The sequence below is a fragment of the Haematobia irritans genome, chromosome 4, assembly GCF_050003625.1.
Source record: "Haematobia irritans isolate KBUSLIRL chromosome 4, ASM5000362v1, whole genome shotgun sequence".
Taxonomy (NCBI): domain Eukaryota; kingdom Metazoa; phylum Arthropoda; class Insecta; order Diptera; family Muscidae; genus Haematobia; species Haematobia irritans.
The window spans coordinates 107342655-107363875 of NC_134400.1; the positions used below are offsets into that span (position 1 = coordinate 107342655).

Sequence of the window (21221 nt, forward strand, 5' to 3'; positions counted from 1 at the left end):
AATTTGAAAGCTAACAACAAATATAAAACAAAACTAGCCAAAATTTAAATAAAATGAAAAGTTTCAAATAGCCGAGGGGGACCAATTTTAGCGGCCTATCAGTAGGGTTCCGGTCCACCTAGGGGCTCAAAATAACATAAAACACACGTAAATATGTACAGCTTAATTTTCCTAAATGCGGAACTACAATAGAAGTGCGAAAGTATAAGATTTAGGTGTATTTCCCAAACTTATTTTAATAATACCCGCCAAATGCTAAGGTTTACTAATTCAGTAGGGTTGGTTTAGTGTACGATGTAGTCAGTCCCGCCCGATTTTCTACTTTACTCATTCACTTGTTGCTTTTCATTACAATTTGTATATAAAATACAAGATCCCATTTAACTCGATATCCTAATTTGTGACAACCACCCGCTTATTGAAAACTCTCAATATTTTTCTGTCAAATTTTAATTTAGTTTTTTCTATTCAAAAAATCTATTTTCTACTTCAATTAGTATTTGGCAATAACTTTTTCAGCCATGGCACGAATACCGGTCCAGGTCTCAGCAACGAATGGTTTGATTTGGGCGGGTGAGGGATCGAAACCAGAACCACCAGCTGGCAATTCCATGGTAATGGCAATAGGGAAGTTGGCCTTAGCAAAAGCATAGTCATCACTGCCACCAGCAGCGGCATACAAGACATTGGTGGAAGATCCAACAGTGTATTGTCCACCGGTGGATTGTTTAATGGCATCGGCACCAGCCTGGGCAACTTCATCCAAATCATCGACAGTTTCAGGGAGAGCACTAAAGAGCAGACCAAATGAGACAATCATTAAATCATACGGCAAACATAGCAACCTAATCACTTACGAGGTCCAGCCCCATGGATACAACAAATAGCTGCCATAGGAGTGTAAGGTCAGATAGAATTTTCCACGACCACTCAAAGAATGCATCATGTCGCGAACAATTTGGGTTTCGGGTTCGGAGAAAGCAGTTTGGCCCATGAAAGTATCAGCACAGTCCTTGCTGGAAGCGCCAGTTTCTCCCCAGTGGAAATCAAAGTTGCGGTTGCCATCGGTACCGAAACAGTTGTTCTTTACTGGCTTGCGGGTTTTACGCCACATGCGAGCTTTGGTGTGGGTGTGTTCATAACCATCGGGATTCACAACGGGCAAGATAACCCAATCGTAGTCCTTCAACAAATGAGCGTTTTCGGAAAAGTTCTCCACCAATTGATGGATGACGTACAAAGCACCAGCGGGAGCAATCCACTCACGGGCATGAATACCAGCATCCATGAAAATTACCTTCTTATTGGCCTTACCATCTCCATTGGTAATGGTAATAGCTTTCATATCACGTTTCTCATAAGACTTGCCCACAGTCTTGACAAACACACGGCTGGGATAGGCCGCGGCCAATTCATCGAGATAGGCATTGATTTCATCGAAACGATTGAATTTGGAAAAACTGATGCGACCCTCGGAGGGTGTACGCATGCGTAAATTTTGTACAGTTTCCTGAGCAATGCTACGACCTACGTCAGAATTGATGACCTCATATGAAAGACCGAATCTCTGCAAAGTGGCCTCGAAATTGGCCTGATCTACAGGTTGGATCAAAACGCGAGCTGGTTTTCCCATGATTTTGGGTAAATCGAAGAAATCATAGTTCTCATTGGTGGCGAGACGCAACAAAAGATCCTTTTCGTGAACATTGTTGGCATGAATATCATAGATTTTGTAGCTACAAAGACAAGGACAAAGGGTATTACAGGAAATTTGTCATCCTTGAGATTTTTCACCAACTCACCCATTATAGGACTCTGCAGAGACCAAAGCAATGCAGCAGAGCAGTACGCTCAAAGTGATTTTGAAAATCATTTTCTTGCGATTTAGACGTTACTTCTGTTGTAAGAAATGTCGCATTGGCATCAGACAGTACTATCTCCATCTTTTATAATCGATTTCAAGAATGACATTTCCTATTCCATTCCTTATCTCCTCATGAGTTGTGATTCGTGTGGTGATTCTTCAATCACCGGTTTACGTAGATAGTTGAGGAGCTATTAAGTGCAACTCAAGTGGACATGTGTCCGTGTTTACTTTAATCATAGGGCTTAAATTACATGTATGGGACCTTTCAAATACTTCGAACTATCATTGCATTAAAAAAATCCACACAATGGGCCATTCCATGATAAATCCAAATTAACCCATTTGTGAGCGTTTAGATGATGTGTTTTTAAGGCCACATATACATGATTCACAAAACAAACTAGTCGAAAGTTAAGGCAAAATGTTCACGCAAAGAAAAAAAACTTTTGGAAAATGTGTGCCGAAAACATTTTTCTTTTGTTAGAGTTTTTTGAATTTCTTCGAAAATTTTAAACTTTTATCACCAAACAAATTTTCTTTGTTACAAAATTTTTATTTTGCAATAAAAAATAATTTTCTTTTATATCAAGTACTGTTCTTTTCTGACTTTAAGTCTTTAATAAGACACATATTGAAGTTTCATAATAAAAATTTAATAGAGTAGTATGTACTGGCGAACATCTTATCGGAATCTTCCGAACATACGAGTATTTGGAATATATGTAAAAATATATGAAAATTTCTCGGAAATTTTGTATCTGTTTTCGGAAAACATGTTATGTTTGGCGAGAAAACAACATTTTTGCGATAAACATGTTACATGGTCACCATCCAAAAATAACGTTTTTTCTCTTGAAACATGTTTGAGGTGATCCTATTCCTTCTCTGTGTGTGGGCGCTGAAAACTATGCTATAACAAGTATATACGGCCGTAAGTTCGGCCAGGCCGAAGCTTATGTACCCTCCATCATGGATTGCGTAGAAACTTCTTCTAAACACTGCCATCCACAATCGAATTACTTAAGTTGCGGTAACGCTTGCCGATGGCAAGGTATCTTAAAACCTCCTAATACCATCTTCTAAATTGTATGTAAGTCCATACGTGGTATATATTAAATCAAAAAAGATCGATCCAATACGTATATAATTCAGTTTGACAAAGTAGACATAAAATTTTGACAAAATTTTCTACAGAAATAAAATTTTAACAAAATTTTCTATAGAAATAAAATTTTCACAAAATTTTCTATAGAAATAAAAATTTTGACAAAATATTCTATGGAAAGAAAATTTCTACAGAAATAAAATTTTAACAAAATTTTCTATAGAAATAAACTTTTGACAAAAGTTTCTATAGAAATAAAATCTTGGTAGATTATTTGTGGCTCGACTGGCAACCATGATTATGAACCGAATAAAATTTGAACAAAATTTTCTATAGAAATAAAATTTTGACATAATTTTCTACAGAAATAAAATTTTGAAAATGATGAAAATTTTATTATGAATCGAATAAAATTTTAACAAAATTTTCTCTATAAATAAAATTTTGTCTACATTTTCTATAGAAATAACATTTTGACAAAATTTTCTATAGAAATAAAATTTTGGTAGATTATTTTTGGCTCTAGTGGCAACCATGATTATGAACCGATATGGACCAATTTTTGTGTGATTGGACCAATTTTGGTATGGTTGTTAGCGACTATATACTAACACCACGTTCCTAATTTGAACCGGATCGGATGAATTTTGCTCCTCCAAGAGGCTCCGGAGGTCAAATCTGGAGAACGTTTTATATGGGGGCTATATATAATTATGGACCGATATGGACCAATTCTGGCACGGTTGTTAAAGATCATATACTAACACCATGTTCCAAATTACAACCGGCTTGGATGAAATTTGCTTCTCTTGGAGACTTCGCAAGCCAAATCTAGGGATCGGTTTATATGGGGGCTATATATAATTATGAAGCGATGTGGACCAATTTTTGCGTGGTTGTTAGAGACCATGTACCAAATTTCAGCCGGATCGGATGAAATATGCCTCTCTTAGAGGCTCCACAAGCCAAATCTGGGGATCGGTTTATATGGGGGCTATATATAATTAAGGACCGATATAGACCAATTTTTGCATGGTTGTTAGAGACCATATACCAACACCATATACCAAATTTCAGCCGGATCGGATGAAATTTGCTTCTCTTTTAGGCTCCGCAAGCCAAATCTGGGGATCGGTTTATATGGGGGCTATATATAATTATGGACCGATGTGGACCAATTTTTGCATGGTTGTTAGAGACCATATACCAACACCATGTACCAAATTTCAGCCGGATCGGATGAAATATGCTTCTGTTAGAGGCTCCACAAGCCAAATCTGAGGGTCCCTTTATATGGGGGCTATACGTAAAAGTGGACCGATATGGCCCATTTTCAATACCATCCGACCTACATCAATAACAACTACTTGTGCCAAGTTTCAAGTCGATAGCTTGTTTCGTTCGGAAGTTAGCGTGATTTCAACAGACGGACGGACGGACGGACGGACATGCTTAGATCGACTCAGAATTTCACCACGACCCAGAATATATATACTTTATGGGGTCTTAGAGCAATATTTCGATGTGTTACAAACGGAATGACAAAGTTAATATACCCACATCCTATGATGGAGGGTATAAAAATATAACTCTTTGACTGGTTGCGTTGCTTGAGTGTTGATGGCAGTGATGCCAATTTGGTGATTTTAGCACCAAATTTAGTGCCTTTTGATTTCCAAAAACAAGTAAGTAAAGTAGAAAGTCTGGCGGGGCCGACTATATCATACCCTAAACCACCATTACCGAATTAGTAATCATAAGCATTTGTGGGGTAACATATAGGTCTGGGAGATAAACCGCAGTTACATATTTAAGAAAATTAAGGGGTACATGTCTATGGGTGCTTTGTGTCAATCTGCCTATAGCTCATAGTCAATGTTGCCAGTTAATTTTTATACCCTGCGCCACACTGTGGGACAGGGTATTATAAGTTAGTGCATATGTTTGTAACACCCAGAAGGAGACGAGATAGACACAGGGTGTCTTTGGCAACAATGCTCAGGGTGGGTCCCTGAGTCGATATAACCATGTCCGTCTGTCTTCTGTCCGTCCGTCCGTCTGTCTGTGAACACATTTTTGTGATCAAAGTCTAGGTCGCACTTTAAGTCCAATCGCCTTCAAATTTGGCACATGTTCCTACTTTGGGCCAGAATAGAACCCTATTGATTTTGGAAAAAATCGGTTTAGTGTGTTCCACCCTAGTGCATTAGCCGACTTAAATTTCGAGTCTATAGATTTTGTAAAAGTCTATCAAATTCTGTCCAAATCGAGTGATATTTAAATGTATGTATTTGGGACAAACCTTTATATATAGCACCCAACACATTTGACAGATGTGATATGGTATCGAAAATTTAGATCTACAAAGTGGTGCAGGGTATAATATAGTCGGCCCGCCCGACTTTAGACTTTCTTTACTTGTTTCTTCTATGAGATGATGTAATTTCGTGAACTGCAGTTAAAAAGTACAACAGGGCATTAAAAGTTCCTGATTTTAACAACGTTTTGTGGAAATCTCAAAATGTGGATTAAAATTTAGTTCAATTTTCTTTCGTCGTTCTTCCTATAAAACAGTTCATTTTTTTCGGTGTAGATATAGCTTCCATATATATGTGTCGCCCGACTTGCCTAAAGTTGGCCATAAAATCGCTCAGGGTAATACATTGCAACACCTCGGATCAGATTTGCAACTTCACTAAAATTTTTATTTTAAAATATTTTGGTGATATATTTTTCTGAATATCAGAACGAAGGAATAATATCGCAGCTTTGAAGTCAAAAACTAAGATCTCAAGATCTGGTGGAAGGTATTACGGGTCCAAGCGATTTCAGCTTTTTCTTAAATGTGGTTAATTTTGCCAACAGCTTTCTGAACCGTTGTCGAAATTGATTTGATGTCAGACGAACATAATCAGCATCATAAATCGATCTAACCAATCACAGCTAAACAGTTGACACTCTGGACATTTGTGAAGTAGGAGATAAGAAAAGCGTGTGATTTTGTACTTAAAAATAGTTACCACTGATCCCTTGTGAGAAGAGCTACTATTTGTTTTGTAAACAATTTTATCATAGCAATTGCAATAATCTACTTATTGTATATTTGATAAGAATTTTCGTTGGAGAGGCAAGTGAATTTAATGAATATTTCTTTCAGAAACAAAATAGTCGTCACTGGCACTTCATCAATAGTTCCCACTAAAAAAAAACAAACTTGCTTTAAAGAAAATATATATGATGAAAGAAAGTGAACTTAAGCTCCAAAAAATTGTTGGTTTTTTTAAAACTTACCAAACCTCTGCAACGAATACACAAGCAATTACCACACAATTCGAGTAGTAACTTCATTGTCCATTTCTCAAACGAGTAAAATATAAACCTTGCAAATTGTGAAACAGAACAAATAGAACCCAATAAAGCAAGCACCAAACAATGTTCTGAAGTATTCGAATGTAATCGGAATTCAAATTCCATTTGTTTCATAATTTCCATTGCAAATATTGAAAAGAACTGCACAACGATTCCTTTAGAATGTGATGTAGTGGTACCAACTGTTTTGGGCCTCAAATCGTCAATTTTTAAAATATTTTTCTTCAAAATCATCAAGTCGTCACATAAAATTCGTCGAAAAATCGTCACCCATGAAATATAAACGTTTTATTCAAAATAAAAACATAACAGAATCAATTTTAATTCACTTTTATTACATGAAGTACACAGTTTAAATATCAAACATGTCTGAAATGTTCACATTCTTCAAACGAATTTAAATCATGTATAATTTCTACTATAATTACAATTTATTTAGCATATCTTGGCTTATCGGTTATGAATAAAGTTAATTTAACTAAATTGAGTTTATTACATTCAGAATTATTTAGCTTTAAGTAATTTTTGGACACAAGAATATCTTCTAAATTTGAAGTTTCAAAGGAATTCCGAATTTTAGTTTTATTTATATTGATTGCTTTGAAAATTATTTCCACATTGGAGACGACAACAAGCTAGATACAAATTGTCATAGTATTGAGATTTGAAAATGCACAACTTATGAAAACTTATGAGAAGTTACTTTGAAAAATCGTCAAATTGTCATAAAAAATTTTAAAATTAAACACTTGAATAGAACGTTTTCAAAAATCGTCAACTAATAACTACGTCAAAATGACTAAAAATTGTCAAAGTTGGCACCGCTGATGTGATGGCTCTGCGATGATTGACACAGTAATCGCTTTAAAGTGTTTCTGTTCTATTCGTCAATCGAAGTATTCGTGAGTGTATTGCCTTCACTAGAACATCGATTACTTCGAATTGGCTTGCGCAGCCCTTTGAAACCTACCACAATAGGAAGGGGATATAAGAAGTTGGCCATTGAGTTTGTAACACATTGAAATATCGATTTCCAACCATATTAAGTACCCAGTACACAGTCTTTAATAACACTCTACACGCTACATAGTCTCCAAATTCGATTTTGAGCACTTTTTGCAGTCTTCAGCAATGTTCTAGCTCTTGACCACTGTTGCCACTCGGGGGAAAAATAATCTACCAAAATTTGGAGAAAATCTTACTGAAAAACTACTAAACAAAAAAATTTATTTTGCAAAATTTTATATCCATACAAAATTTTGTCAAAATTTTATTTATATACAAAATTTTATCAACATTTTATTAACATAAAGAATTTTATCAAAATTTTATTTCTATAGAAAATTTTGTCAAAATTTTATTTCTATTGAACATTTTGTCAAAATTTTATTTCTATAGCAAATTTTGTCAAAATTTTTTTCCTATAGAAAATTTTGTCAAAATTTTATTTCTATAGAAAATTTTGTTAATATTTTATTTCTATAGAAAATTTGGCAAATTTTTATTTCTATAGAAAATTTTGTCAAAATTCTATTTCTATAGAAAATTTTGTTAATATTTTATTTCTATAGAAAATTTTGTCAAAATTCTATTTCTACAGAAAATTTTGTTAATATTTTATTTCTATTGAAAATTTTGTCAAAATTTTCTTTCCTATAAAAAATTTTGTCGAACTTTTATTTCTATAGCAAATTTTGTTAAATTTTTTTCTATAGAAAATTTTGTCAAAATTTTATATCTTATAAAAATTCTGTCAAAATTGTATTTCTCTTTATGAAATACCTCTTAGTTGGAGAGGAACATTTTGCAAAATCTACCAAAACATTAAAAAGTCTATTAATCTACCAAGCAGTAAAAATCTCCCATTTTTAGTAGAATTCTACCAATTGTGACAACCGTGCTCTTGACTCGGCCAACAAACATGCTGAATATATTAAGTCGGAAAAATTTCATGTTCATGCTCAAAACCCCAAAAATTACCACTTTTTCGCCTTTTTTCGTTATTCGACTACAGGTCTTGAACTAACATATTGAACATTTTACCACACAATCTAGGGGTGAAATGTAGCCTATAAAATTGGCATACGACCCACTCCTTGACAACATTTTTTGCAATTTTATTTTTCGTGTTTTATATACGAAAAAACAAAATTAATGCGTATTGAAATACGCATTTAGATACGCATTCTTTAGTTGTTTCGTATATAGTGTTGACGGAAATTTTAATATCCGTCAACCTAACATAAAATCTATAGCTAATTATCCTAATCAAATCAGGTCCATCAACTTGCAAATCCCTTTTTTCATCATAACAAAAAGTTCATAATCATCATCAAAACATCATAATCACCAACTATATGTATATTGGATTATGAATTTCTTTGCTGCAATTTTGAAACCAAGTAGGTATAACTGTTGCTGTGCAAATCTCCTCCAATTCAATTTCCTCCTTCACTTGTGTGTTGCCTATACTTATAACCAGCTGCTTGTGCGTCACCACCCCCTTTCCAACCAGCGAAATTTTGAAATAAAATCTTTCTATTCTTTTGAAACTCTCAACTGAACAACTCCTAGATATCCTTCACTTGTACCAGTTATTTAATTTTTCTCTCAGTTTTAATAATTTTTTTTAGGCTTCTTTTACTTTATCATTTTATGTCAATTTTTATTGAAATAATTTCCGGGCTAAATAAAAGGTGTAAAAAAAAAACAAGTATATACAGCACTAAGTTCGGCCGGGCCGAATCTTAAATACCCACCACCATGAACCAAATATTAGGGTTTCCTTTGAAATTTCAGGAGGGCTTGAGGACTTGAGGACACTTCCCGAAGATAAATTTAAAGATTTCACCTATGAGGACTATATCAGATTCTGAATTTATAAGAACCATTTTTGTTTGAGTTTTAGAGGAATCATTAACATCTCTTGTAAGTGTGCAAGAAAATTATAAAATAACGTCTTAATTTGAAATCTTAAATCTGTGGAAGTAAAATCTGGAAATTTTACATTGAGTTTCAAGCAATTTTCATGATCAGTGCGCCTTCTACACCGTCAAGAAGTGAAGTCGGTCTATACGGAGGCATTATCAAATGGACCGATAAAAACTTAATCCGATACACGTTTTTGTGAGCCTAAAATATCAGAATATTTACAAATTCAGGCAAATCAGATAAAACTACGGTTTCTAGAAACCCAAGGAGTTAAATCGGGAGATCGTTCTTATGGGGGCTATACTAAAATATGGACCGATACTCACCGTTTTCGGCACACCTCTTTATGACCCGAAAATACCTCTGGATTTCCAATTTCAGGCAAATAGGATAAAAACTTCGGATTCTAGAAGCCCAAGAAGTAAAATCGGGAAATCGGTCTATATGGGGGCTATACCAAAACATGGACCGATACTCACCATTTTTGGCACACCTCTTTATGGTCATAAAATACCTCTAGATTTCAAATTTCAGGCAAATTGGATAAAAACTACGATTTCTATAACCCCAAGACCCCAAATCGGGAGGTCGGTTTATATGGGGACTATATAAAAACCTGGACCGATATAGCCCATCTTCGAACTTGACCTGCCTGCAGACAAAAGACGAGTTTGTGCTAACTTTCAGCGCGATTGCTTCATTATTGAAGACTGTAGCGTGATTACAACAGACAGACAGACAGACAGACAGATGGACATCGTTATATCGTCTTAGAATTTCTCCCTGATCAAGAATATATATACTTTATATAGTCGGATATCGAAATTTCGATGTGTTACAAACGGAATGACAAACTTATTATACCCCCATCACCATTCGATGGTGGTGGGTATAACAAGTATATACGGCCGTAAGTTCGGCCAGGCCGAAGCTTATGTACCCTCCACCATGGATTACGTAGAAACTTCTTCTAAACCCTGTCATCCACAATCGAATTACTTAAATTGTGGTAACGCTTGCCGATGGCAAGGTATCTTAAACCTCCTTACACCGTCTTCTAAATTGTATGTAAGTCCATACGTGATATATATTAAATCAAACAAGTATATACGGCCGTAAGTTCGGCCAGGCCGAATCTTATGTACCCTCCACCATGGATTGCGTAGAAACTTCTACAAAAGACTGTCATCCACAATCGAATTACTTGTGTTGTGGTATCTTAAAACTTCTTAACATCGTTTTCTAAATGGTGAGTTAGTCCATACGTGGTATATACTAGACAAAAAAGTTATGTATAAGTAAGTCTACAAATAATTACGAATCGACATGGACTTTTGCACGGTACGTAAAGAGCCATAATTGAAATATGGGAGTCACTTATATGGGGGCTATATAGAATTATGAACTTGATATGGACCAATTTTTGTGTGATTGGGGATCGATTTATCTGAGGGCTATACATATTTATAGACCGATATGGACCTAATTAGGCATGGTTGTTGACGGCCATATACTAGCACAATGTACCAAATTTCAAGTGACTCGGATGAAATTTGCTCCTCCAAGTGACGCCAAAACCAAATCTCGGGATCGGTTTATATGGGGGCTATATATGATTATGGACTGATATGGATCACTTTTGGCATGGTTGTTAAATATCATATACTACCACCACGTACCAAATTTTAACCAGATCGGATGAATTTTGCTTCTCCAAAAGGCACCAGAGGTCAAATCTGGGGGCTATATATAATTATGGACTGATATGAACCAATTCCTGCATGGTTGTTCGATACCATATACTAACATCACGTATCAAATTTCAACCGAATCGGATGAATTTTGCTCTTCCAAGGGGCTCCGGAGGTCAAATCTGGGGATCGGTTTATATGGGCCCTAAATATAATTATTGACCGATTTCGACCAATTTTTGAGGCCATATATTAACACCACGTACCTGAATCAAATGAATTTTGGTCTTCCAAGAGGCTCCGGAGGTCATATATGGGGGCTATATATAATTATGGACCGATGTGGACCAATTTTTGCATGGTTATTAGAGACCATATACCAACACCATATACCAAATTTCAGCCGGATCGGATGAAATATGCTTATGTTAGAGGCTCCGGAGGCCAAATCTGAGGGTCCGTTTATATGGGGGCTATACGTAAAAGTGGACCGATATGGCTCATTTGCAATACCATCCGACCTACGTCAATAACAACTACACCCTCAGAAAAAATCGCTTCTCTAACATATGTTCCAAACATATTTTGCAGGAGGCACATATATTATTGGATACTGCCGAAACATTAATATGTTTGTTTTATGTGAACATATTATATGTTTGGAAGCATTTTGAGCCCAAAAATATTATATGCTTGGAAGAATTTTCCCCAAAGAAAATTGTGCTCATTCCCTCACATAATTTTCACTTCCACGAAATTTTTTAGTTCTCGGCACCTTTTTCTGTAATACAAATAATGTTGAAGAAATTATTCAATTTTATAATTTTTTAAATTTTACCTTTCGCCTGGACTGTGAATCGAACCGGGAACCATGCCAGTTGTAAGCCAACACACTACCACTGGGCTACGTAGCTGTTATAGTTGCCAATAGACAATTATCGTTATAAGTTACATTTATATAGCATAGTTTGCAGCGCCCACGAGCCGATGCAAACAAAACATTATTCAGCAGAAACATATATTTGTTGGCCACGTGGAGCAGTGGTTAGCATGTCCGCCTTGCATGCAAAGGGTCCTGGGTTCAATCCCTACTCCGATCGAACACCAATTTTTTAATTTTTGTATTTATATTTTTATATTATTAAATTAAATTTTTACAATGAAACTTCGAAATGTGTGTTATTAAAGATTTACAGTCAGAAAAGAACAGTGCTTGATATAAACGAAATGGACTGAGCTTTTGGATAAAATATTATTTTTTTATTGCAAAAATAACAAGTTTGTAACAAAAACTGTTTTTGGTATAAAATCTTGAAATTTTGGAAGGAATTTACAAACTCTAACAAAAGAAGAACGTAGAGTCGAGTATAAACATACATAAATAATTTTATAATATACACATAAATTTAGTTAGGCGTGAACAGTTTTTTACTAGCATTTAACACCATTTGAAATGCATTTAAAACTTATCGTTTTTTGTAACTAATTTCATTTTTACCCTTAAGGGTGGTATTAAGTTGGCATTATCGTTCTAAAATGAAATGTTTTGCCTTTTACTTTTCTTTAATAATTCATTTTCAAGAAAATAAACTTTTTCAATTGTTTTAGCTGCAAAACTCGAACTTAATGCCCGCTTCCGAATGTCTATTCTCTTTACATGAGTATTCAAATTAAATAATATTTAGACTTAAGCATATCAAATTTTTGGCCTTATTTTAAAACAGTTTTCCGAAACAACATACAAGCAGTTTCACAGAAATTGCTTTCTTTTGATTCTCTCGCTGTGTTATGTTGATATCTTTCGTCAACCCTCCCGATTTCCGTCTCTATTTCTTTCTCTATACTCTCTCTCTCTCTCTCTGTCGCTCTCTGAATAATATATCACAACATATATATGTTTACTCGAAATTTGTAAATTTATATATGTTTACATTCACACATATTATTTTTATGAAACATTCATGCCCCAAACATAATATATTCTAACATATTAATATATGTGTCCCAAACATTTAGTGTTAGTTTAGGAACATTACATGTTTGCACTTAAATATATTGTGTTAAAAAATTGTGGCCGAAACACATTTTGTTTATATCGGAACATATGAAAAACATATTTTTCTAACAGTGTACTTGTGCCAAGTTTCAAGTCGATAGCTTGTTTCGTTCGGAAGTTAGCGTGATTTCAACAGACGGAAGGACATGCTTAGATCGACTCAGAATTTCACCACGACCCAGAATATATATACTTTATGGGGTCTTAGAGCAATATTTCGATGTGTTACAAACGGAATGACAAAGTTAATATACCTCCCATCCTATGGTGGAGAGTATAAAAATTAAATTGCAAAAGTGGTCGTATGAAGGATTTGTTAATATTATTTATATTTAATAAAAATTAATTATATTTAATAAATTTTCTTGAATTTGTAGAGAAATATTCACTTATTTTTGTGATGTCAGCGTTTGTAATACTGTTTAGTTAAAATTTTCTAAAAATAATTTAAATTTTCTAAAATTAACTAAAGTTTTTCTTCGTGGTGGATTCACTTGTGTTTCAGTGTATGTTGCCTGGTTTATGTAAATTTAAGTTTTGAACTGAAAAAGTCTTGCAAGAAGGCGCTTCTTCTCAAAAAATAACTAAGTTGTACCGATTTAGAGAAAGTCATATGCAAATTTAAAGAGAACCAGAAAACTATAAATTTTCACAAAATTTGGTAAGGAGGTGATGCCCCTCTCCGATCAGTTATCAAAATATACCCTATGTTCATATCATAACCTGTGCTTCCATAAAAATTCCGAGTAAATCGAAGAAGTTTGAATTTTTGTCTATTTCACAGGAAAATTTCCGTTCCCCGACCACATATCGAAAAATCATAATTTCAAGTAAAGCAAAGTATAGATTTTGCTCTAATATTTAAAAAAAGGGGCGTTCCCTGCCCCGATAAAGTATAGAAAAATAAGGTAGGGAATTTTTTCCTAGAGACCACCTACGACTTTCCTTGAAAATTAAAAAAATTAAGTTTCAAAATATCGGGCAAGGGTGAGATCTCTTCCCCAAACAAATCAAGTAGCGGACCTCTGTCTACAAATCGCAGCAAATCGAAGAATTTAAGCCCAACTTTTAAAAAGTCTGAGGAGGTCTCCCTCTCCGCCCAAATCAGGTACCCCATATTAATTTCATAACCCCTTCACGTCATTTGTACATTTCAAGTAAATTGGACTTTAGGTTTTTCGCTGTACTTTAAAAAAGTCAGGCAAGGGGAGGTCTTTCTCCCCAACCAAATATCAAACAATAAAGTTGAATGTCTTTGTATTGACCACCTAATCCGGAAGGTAGTATATTAGGGTATCTGAAGGGTCCTAATTTAATAACAAGGTACACCCTCAAAAAAATCGCTTCTCTCTAAAAAAAATCGTTTCTCTAACATATGTTCCAAACATATTTTGCAGGAAGCACATATATTATTGGATACTGACGAAACATTAATATGTTTGTTTTATGTGAACATATTATATGTTTGAAAGCATTTTGAGCCCAAAAATATTATATGCTTGGAAGAAATTTCACCAAAGAAGATTGTGCTCATTCCCTCACATAATTTTCATTTCCACGAAATTTTTTAGTTCTTGGCACCTTTTTCTGTAATACAAATAATGTAAGAAATTATTCAATTTTATAAATTTTTTAAATTTTACCTTTCGCCTGGACGGAGAATCGAATCGAGGACCATTTGGTTGGTAAGCCAACACTCTATCCACTGGGCTACGTAGCAGTTAGGTTAGGTTAGGTTAGGTGGCAGCCCGATGTATCAGGCACACTTAGACTATTCAGTCCATTGTGATACCACATTGGTGAACTACGTAGCAGTTATAGTCACCAGTAGACAATTATCGTTATAAGTTACATTTATATAGCATACTTTGCAGCGCCCACGAGCCCATGCAAACATAACATTATTTAACAGAAACATACATTTGTTGGCCACGTGGAGCAGTGGTTAGCATGTCTGCCTTGCATGCAAAGGGTCGTGGGTTCAATCCCTGCTCCGACCTAACACCACTTTTGTTTTTGTTTTTTAATTTACACATTTATATTTATACTATATTAAATTTTTGTAATGAAACTTCGAAATGTGGGTTATTAAAGATTTACAGTCAGAAACAGTGCTTGATATAAACGAAATGGACTGACAAAATGCAAAAATAACAATTTTGTAACAAAAAACTGTTTTTGGTATAAAAGTTTGATATTTTGGAAGGAATTCAAAAACTCTAACAAAAGAAGAACGTGGAGTCGAGTGTAAACATACATAAATAATTTTATAATATACACATAAATTTATCGAACAGTTTTTTACTAGCAGACCGGTATTAAGTTGGCATTATTGCTCTAAAATGCCTTTTTTGCCTTTTACTTTTCTTTAATAATTCATTTTAAAGAAAATAAACTTTTTCAATTGTTTTAGGTGCAAAACTCGAGCTTAATACACGCTTTTATATTTGAAGGTGTCTGTCAATACCTCTTGGACTACTTATTAATAAAGGGGAACTAAACTTTGTTTTTATACATTTTACTGTTTAATTTTTCACTATTTCCTCCTTTTTATACCCACCACCATAGAATGGTGACGGGGGTATAATAAGTTTGTCATTCCGTTTGTAACACATCGAAATATCGATTTCCGACTATATAAAGTATATATATTCTTGATCAGGGAGAAATTCTAAGACGATATAACGATGTCCGTCTGTCCGTCTGTCTGTCTGTCTGTTGTAATCACGCTACAGTCTTCAATAATGAAGCAATCGTGCTGAAATTTTGCACAAGCTCGTCTTTTGTCTGCAGGCAGGTCAAGTTCGAAGATGGGCTATATCGGTCCAGGTTTTGATATAGTCCCCATATAAACCGACCTCCCGATTTGGGGTCTTGGGCTTATAGAAATCGAAGCTTTTATCCAATTTGCCTGAAATTTGAAATCTGGAGGTATTTTATGACTATAAAGAGGTGTGCCAAAAATGGTGAGTATCGGTCCACGTTTTGGTATAGCCCCCATATAGACCGATCTCCCGATTTTACTTCTTGGGCTTATAGAAACCGCAGTTTTTATTCAATTTACCTGAAATTGGAAATCTAGAGGTATTGTAGGACCACAAATACGTGTGCCAAAAATTGTGAGTATCGGTCCATATTTTGGTATAGCCCCCATATAGACCGATCTCCCGATTTTATTTCTTGGGCTTATAGAAAACGCAGTTTTTATTCAATTTACCTGAAATTGGAAATCTAGAGGTATTGTAGGACCAACAAAAAGTGTGCCAAAAATTGTGAGTATCGGTCCATATTTTGGTATAGCCCCCATATAGACCGATCTCCCGATTTTACTTCTTGGGCTTATAGAAACCGCAGTTTTTATTCAATTTATCTGAAATTGGAAATCTAGAGGTATTGTAGGACCATAAAGTGGTGTGCCGAAAATGGTGAGTATCGGTCCATATTTTAGTATAGCCCCCATAAGAACGATCTCCCGATTTAACTCCTTGGGTTTCTAGAAACCGTAGTTTTTATCTGATATGCGTGAAATTGTAAATATTCTAGTATTTTAGGCTCACAAGAACGTGTATCGGATTAAGTTTTTATCGGTCCATTTGGTAATGCCTCCACATAGACCGACTTCACTTCTTGAGGGTGTAGAAGGCGCACTAATCATGAAAATTGCTTGAAACTCAATGTAAAATTTCCAGATTTTACTTCTACAGATTTAAGATTTCAAATCAAGACGTTATTTTATAATTTTCTTGCACACTTACAAGAGATGTTAATGATTCCTCTAAAACTCAAACAAAAATGGTTCTAATAAATCCAAAATCTGATATAGTCTTCATAGGTGAAATCTTTAAATTTATCTTCGGGAAGTGTCCTCAAGTCCTCAAGCCCTCCTGAAATTTCAAAGGAAACCCTAATATTTGGTTCCTGGTGGTGGGTATTTAAGATTCGGCCCGTATATTACTGCTGTATATACTTGTTCATTTTACTGTTCCAACTCTAAAAAGAGTATAGTGCCCTTTCGTTATTTTTATGAAGATCCCTTTGTAATTTTTGTATATTTTCCGCCGTTTTTATATAATTGCCTTTGCCTGAATATTTTTACTTGCTCCTCGTAGATTCTCATTTCTTTTAACGAACCAAGAAAAAAATTGTACCCATAGTGCCAAAATGAGAAATAAAACACATGTCCACACATACATAAAATGCTGCTCTCAAGGCGAATTTTCAAATGCCTATTCTCTTTGCTCCGAATACTAATTCTAATATTCAAATTTAAAAATATTTAGATATAAGCATATCAAATTTTTGGCATTATCATAAAATAGTTTTCCGAAACAACATACAAGCGGTTTCACAGAAATTGCTCTCTTTTCATTGTCTCGCTGTGTTATGTTGATACCTTTCGTCAACCCTCCCGGTTTCCATCTCTATTTCTTTCTCTATACTCTCTCTCTCTCTCTATCGCTCTCTGAATAAAATATCACAACATATATTTGTTTACTCGAAATTTGTAAATTTATATATGTTTACATTCACACATATTATTTTTATGAAACATTCATGCCCCAAACATAATATATTCTAACATATTAAAATATGTGTCCCAAACATTTAGTGTTAGTTTAGGAACATTACATGTTTGCATTTAAATATATTGTGTTTAAAAATTGTGCCCGAAACACATTTTGTTTATATCGGAATATATGAAAAACATATTTTTCTAACAGTGTATCGTATATACAGCAGAAGCTCAAGGAATCATATCTAAAGATCGGACTTCAAAAAACATTTTATTTTCCTCTTCGATTATATGGCCAGGACAACCATATCTCCTCTATGCCTGAAAATGTTTACCCTTTTACTAAGAGAAGGCAAGGATGCAATTTGCAAATGTAGACTATCGAAATATTATCTATATTTTTTTTTTTTTTTGGTTTTAGAACAAATAGAATACTCGTATATCTTCCACAATTACAAGTTAATTACTTTATTTACGAACAATTATAAAGCCTCTCTCTTCCGGGCATAATATTTCATTCAACATTACTGGCAACATGGAAATTAATCCCCCTTACCACTCCAAACCAATACAGAGTCAAGAACATCTGGAAATCGTCTTTAAATAGCAGCAAAGCAGACCAGCGGAGGTCTTTAATTTCCTCTACAACATCCCTTTTCAATTTTGTTATTAATCATTTCGATGGAATCATTAGAGGGCCGAGAGTTGGAGGGTGATGTTAAGACTCACGACCACGACAATTCACCAACATAACAATAGTGTTTTTGGCTTTGGGAGCCTGCTTAACACAGTATATTCAACAAAAATCCTCTGACATCCAAACACACAAGTAGACACATTCATATACATACATACATACATTTTTATTATTATCCTTTGGCAGTTAATACGGTGGTTGGTTGGTGGCTGGCTAATGCCACATTAACTTCATCCATGAGAGTATAAGAGCGGCAAAAGTGGGAGCAGGAATTTTCCTTAAATACCAGCAGCAGGCATCCCGAGATTGTTGATGGCTGAAGTGTAAAAATGAAAAAGGATTTTAATTAAAATTCATCTTCAATTTTAATCAAATCATTCTTGTTGGTATGCGCTATTTAGGTCTGGAAATTAGTGATACCAAAAGCAGGAGCTGTTGGGAAATGGTGTTAGACTATGGTGGCGGTGTTTTATTCATTTCTAATTAAGTGCGAAAATCATTAAGTGTAAAATCAAATCGGATTCTAAGTGAAATAAAACCACTATCATTAAACCGCACATTCATGGTATACAAAGGGTGTCACTGATGCTGGAATGATGGAAATTTGAAATGGAAAAATCTAAGTTTGCTATTTTAATAAAAATAAATCTAAATTTCTAGAATTTTACTCAGCATAAAACTCAGCAATTACAAAAAAAAAAAAAAAATAATAGAAATTTCCAAAAACTATTTGAAAAGTAACCCAGTAGAAAAATTTAATTTTTTAATCATTCTTTATATTTTTATCATTAAATCGGAAATACTCAAGTATAATATCTGAAGAGCTAATGCGAAATCCATGCATAGGATGCTTAATGTCTTTCACCCTATGGTAAAGTTCATTGCTTCAATTACGGATCCAAAAAGAACATTTTCATTTCTTTTTGGTTACGCTTTTTTTGCTGGGTTATTTTTCCAAACAAATAAAATTTTTTGGCCATCTTAGTGGATTTGTAACAAAGAACAAATGTCTCTCAATTTCAGTTTCACCCTCAATTTTGTTTTGCATTTTTTGACCACCGAAATATTTTTAATAATAATATTTTTAACAAATTTCCTTTGGATGTGATATTCCTATTATCAATCCGTACGTTATTACCTCCATTTAACTTTTAAACAGTGTGTACAAATCATTAGCATATCTTAGGGCGCAATAATCAAAACTCAGGGTTGTATTTATGAAGGTTCTAACTTGTTTACTACAATGCAGGTTATTTGAAAAATTACCTGCTAGATTATTTCAAGAAAGAGCGCTGATGTTGTTTTTAAATTGTACTAAAATGGCAAAAATTACAATGTAGTTTTTTTGTAATATTAGTAGAATTTATTTTTTGCAATCGAATAAACTAAAATCGACGATAAGACTTGAAAAAAATCCCCAAAAATTATTTTACTCAAATTTATTAAATTTATTTAACTCAAAAGCATCACAAAATGCTTAAATTAAATAGGTCACTCGTTCTTTTACGCCTCATTTTTATACCCTCCACCAAAGGATACATTAATTTTGTTATTCCATTATAACACATCGAAATATAGCTCTAAGACCCCATAAAGTTTATATATTCTGGGTCGTGGTGAAATTCTGAGTCGATCTATGTATGTCCGTCCGTCCGTCTGTTGAAATTACGCTAACTTCCGAACGAAACAAGCTATCGACTTGAAACTCGGCATAAGTAGTTGTTATTGATGTAGGTCGGATGGTATTGCAAATGGGCCATTTCGGACCGTAAAAGTGGTATAGCCCCCATATAAACCGACGCCCAGATTTGGCTTGCGAAGTCTCTTGGAGGAGCAAAACTCATCCGATCCGGTTGAAATTTAGTACATGCACTCTTAGAAAAATATGTTTTTCATATGTTCCGATATAAACAAAATGTGTTTCGGGCACAATTTTAAAACACAATATATTTAAGTGCAAACATGTAATGTTCCTAAACTAACACTAAATGTTTGGGACATCTATGTTAATATGTTAGAATATATTATGTTTGGGGCATGAATGTTTCATAAAAATCATATGTGTGAATGCAAACATATATAAATTTACAAATTTCGACTAAACATACATATGTTGTGATATTTTATTCAAAGCGACAGAGAGAGAGTATAGAGAAAGAAATAGAGATGGGAACCGGGAGAGTTGACAAAAGATATCAACATAACACAGCGAAAGAATCAAAAGAGAACAATTTCTGTGAAACCGCTTGTATTTTGTTTCAGAAAACTGTTTTATGATAAGGCAAAAAATTTGATATGCTTAAGTTTAAATATTATTTAATTTGAATAAAGAGAATGGACATTCGGAACCAAGAGAATAGACATTTAAAAAAAAGCCTGTGTTTTCGCCTTGAGAGCAGCATTTTCTGTATGTGTGGACATGTGTTTTGTTTATCATTTTGGCATTATGGGCACAATTTTTTTCTTGGTTCGTTAAAAGAAATGAGGGGTCTTCATAAAAATAACGAAAGGGCACTATACTCTTTTTAGAGTTGGGACAGTAAAATGAAATAAGGAGGAAATAGTGAAAAATTACACAGTAAAATGTATAAAAACAAAGTTTAGTTCCTCTTTATTAATAAGTGAGTTGACGGACACCTTCAAATATAAAAGCGGGCATTAAGTTCGAGTTTTGCAGCTAAAACAATTTAAAAATTTTATTTTCTTTAAAATGAATTATTAAAAAAAATAAAAGGCATTTTAGACCGATGGTGTTAAATGCTAGTAAAAAACTGTTCACGCCTAAATAAATTTATATTTATATTATAAAATTATTTATGTATGTTTATACTCGACTCCACGTTCTTCTTTTGTTAGTTTTTGAATTCCTTCCAAATTTTCAAGTTTTGTACCAGAAACAGTTTTTTGTTACAAAATTGTTATTTTTGCAATAAAAAAATAATATTTTATCCAAAAATCAGTCAATTTCGTTTATATCAAGCACTGTTAATGA

The 21221-nt window shown here is 34.0% G+C and overlaps 1 protein-coding gene across 1 annotated transcript; it reads right to left on the bottom strand.

Annotated features, from left to right (window-relative positions):
* Nucleotides 1–434: 434 nt before the first annotated feature.
* Nucleotides 435–1957, bottom strand: LOC142233049 (carboxypeptidase B1-like). The gene is made up of 3 exons (XM_075303829.1): nucleotides 1803–1957; nucleotides 858–1736; nucleotides 435–791 (listed from the first exon to the last, which is right to left on the bottom strand). Exons 1-3 carry the CDS (start codon nucleotides 1871–1873, stop codon nucleotides 494–496), a joined length of 1248 nt encoding a protein of 415 aa, XP_075159944.1. The 5' UTR covers nucleotides 1874–1957; the 3' UTR covers nucleotides 435–493.
* Nucleotides 1958–21221: the final 19264 nt, after the last annotated feature.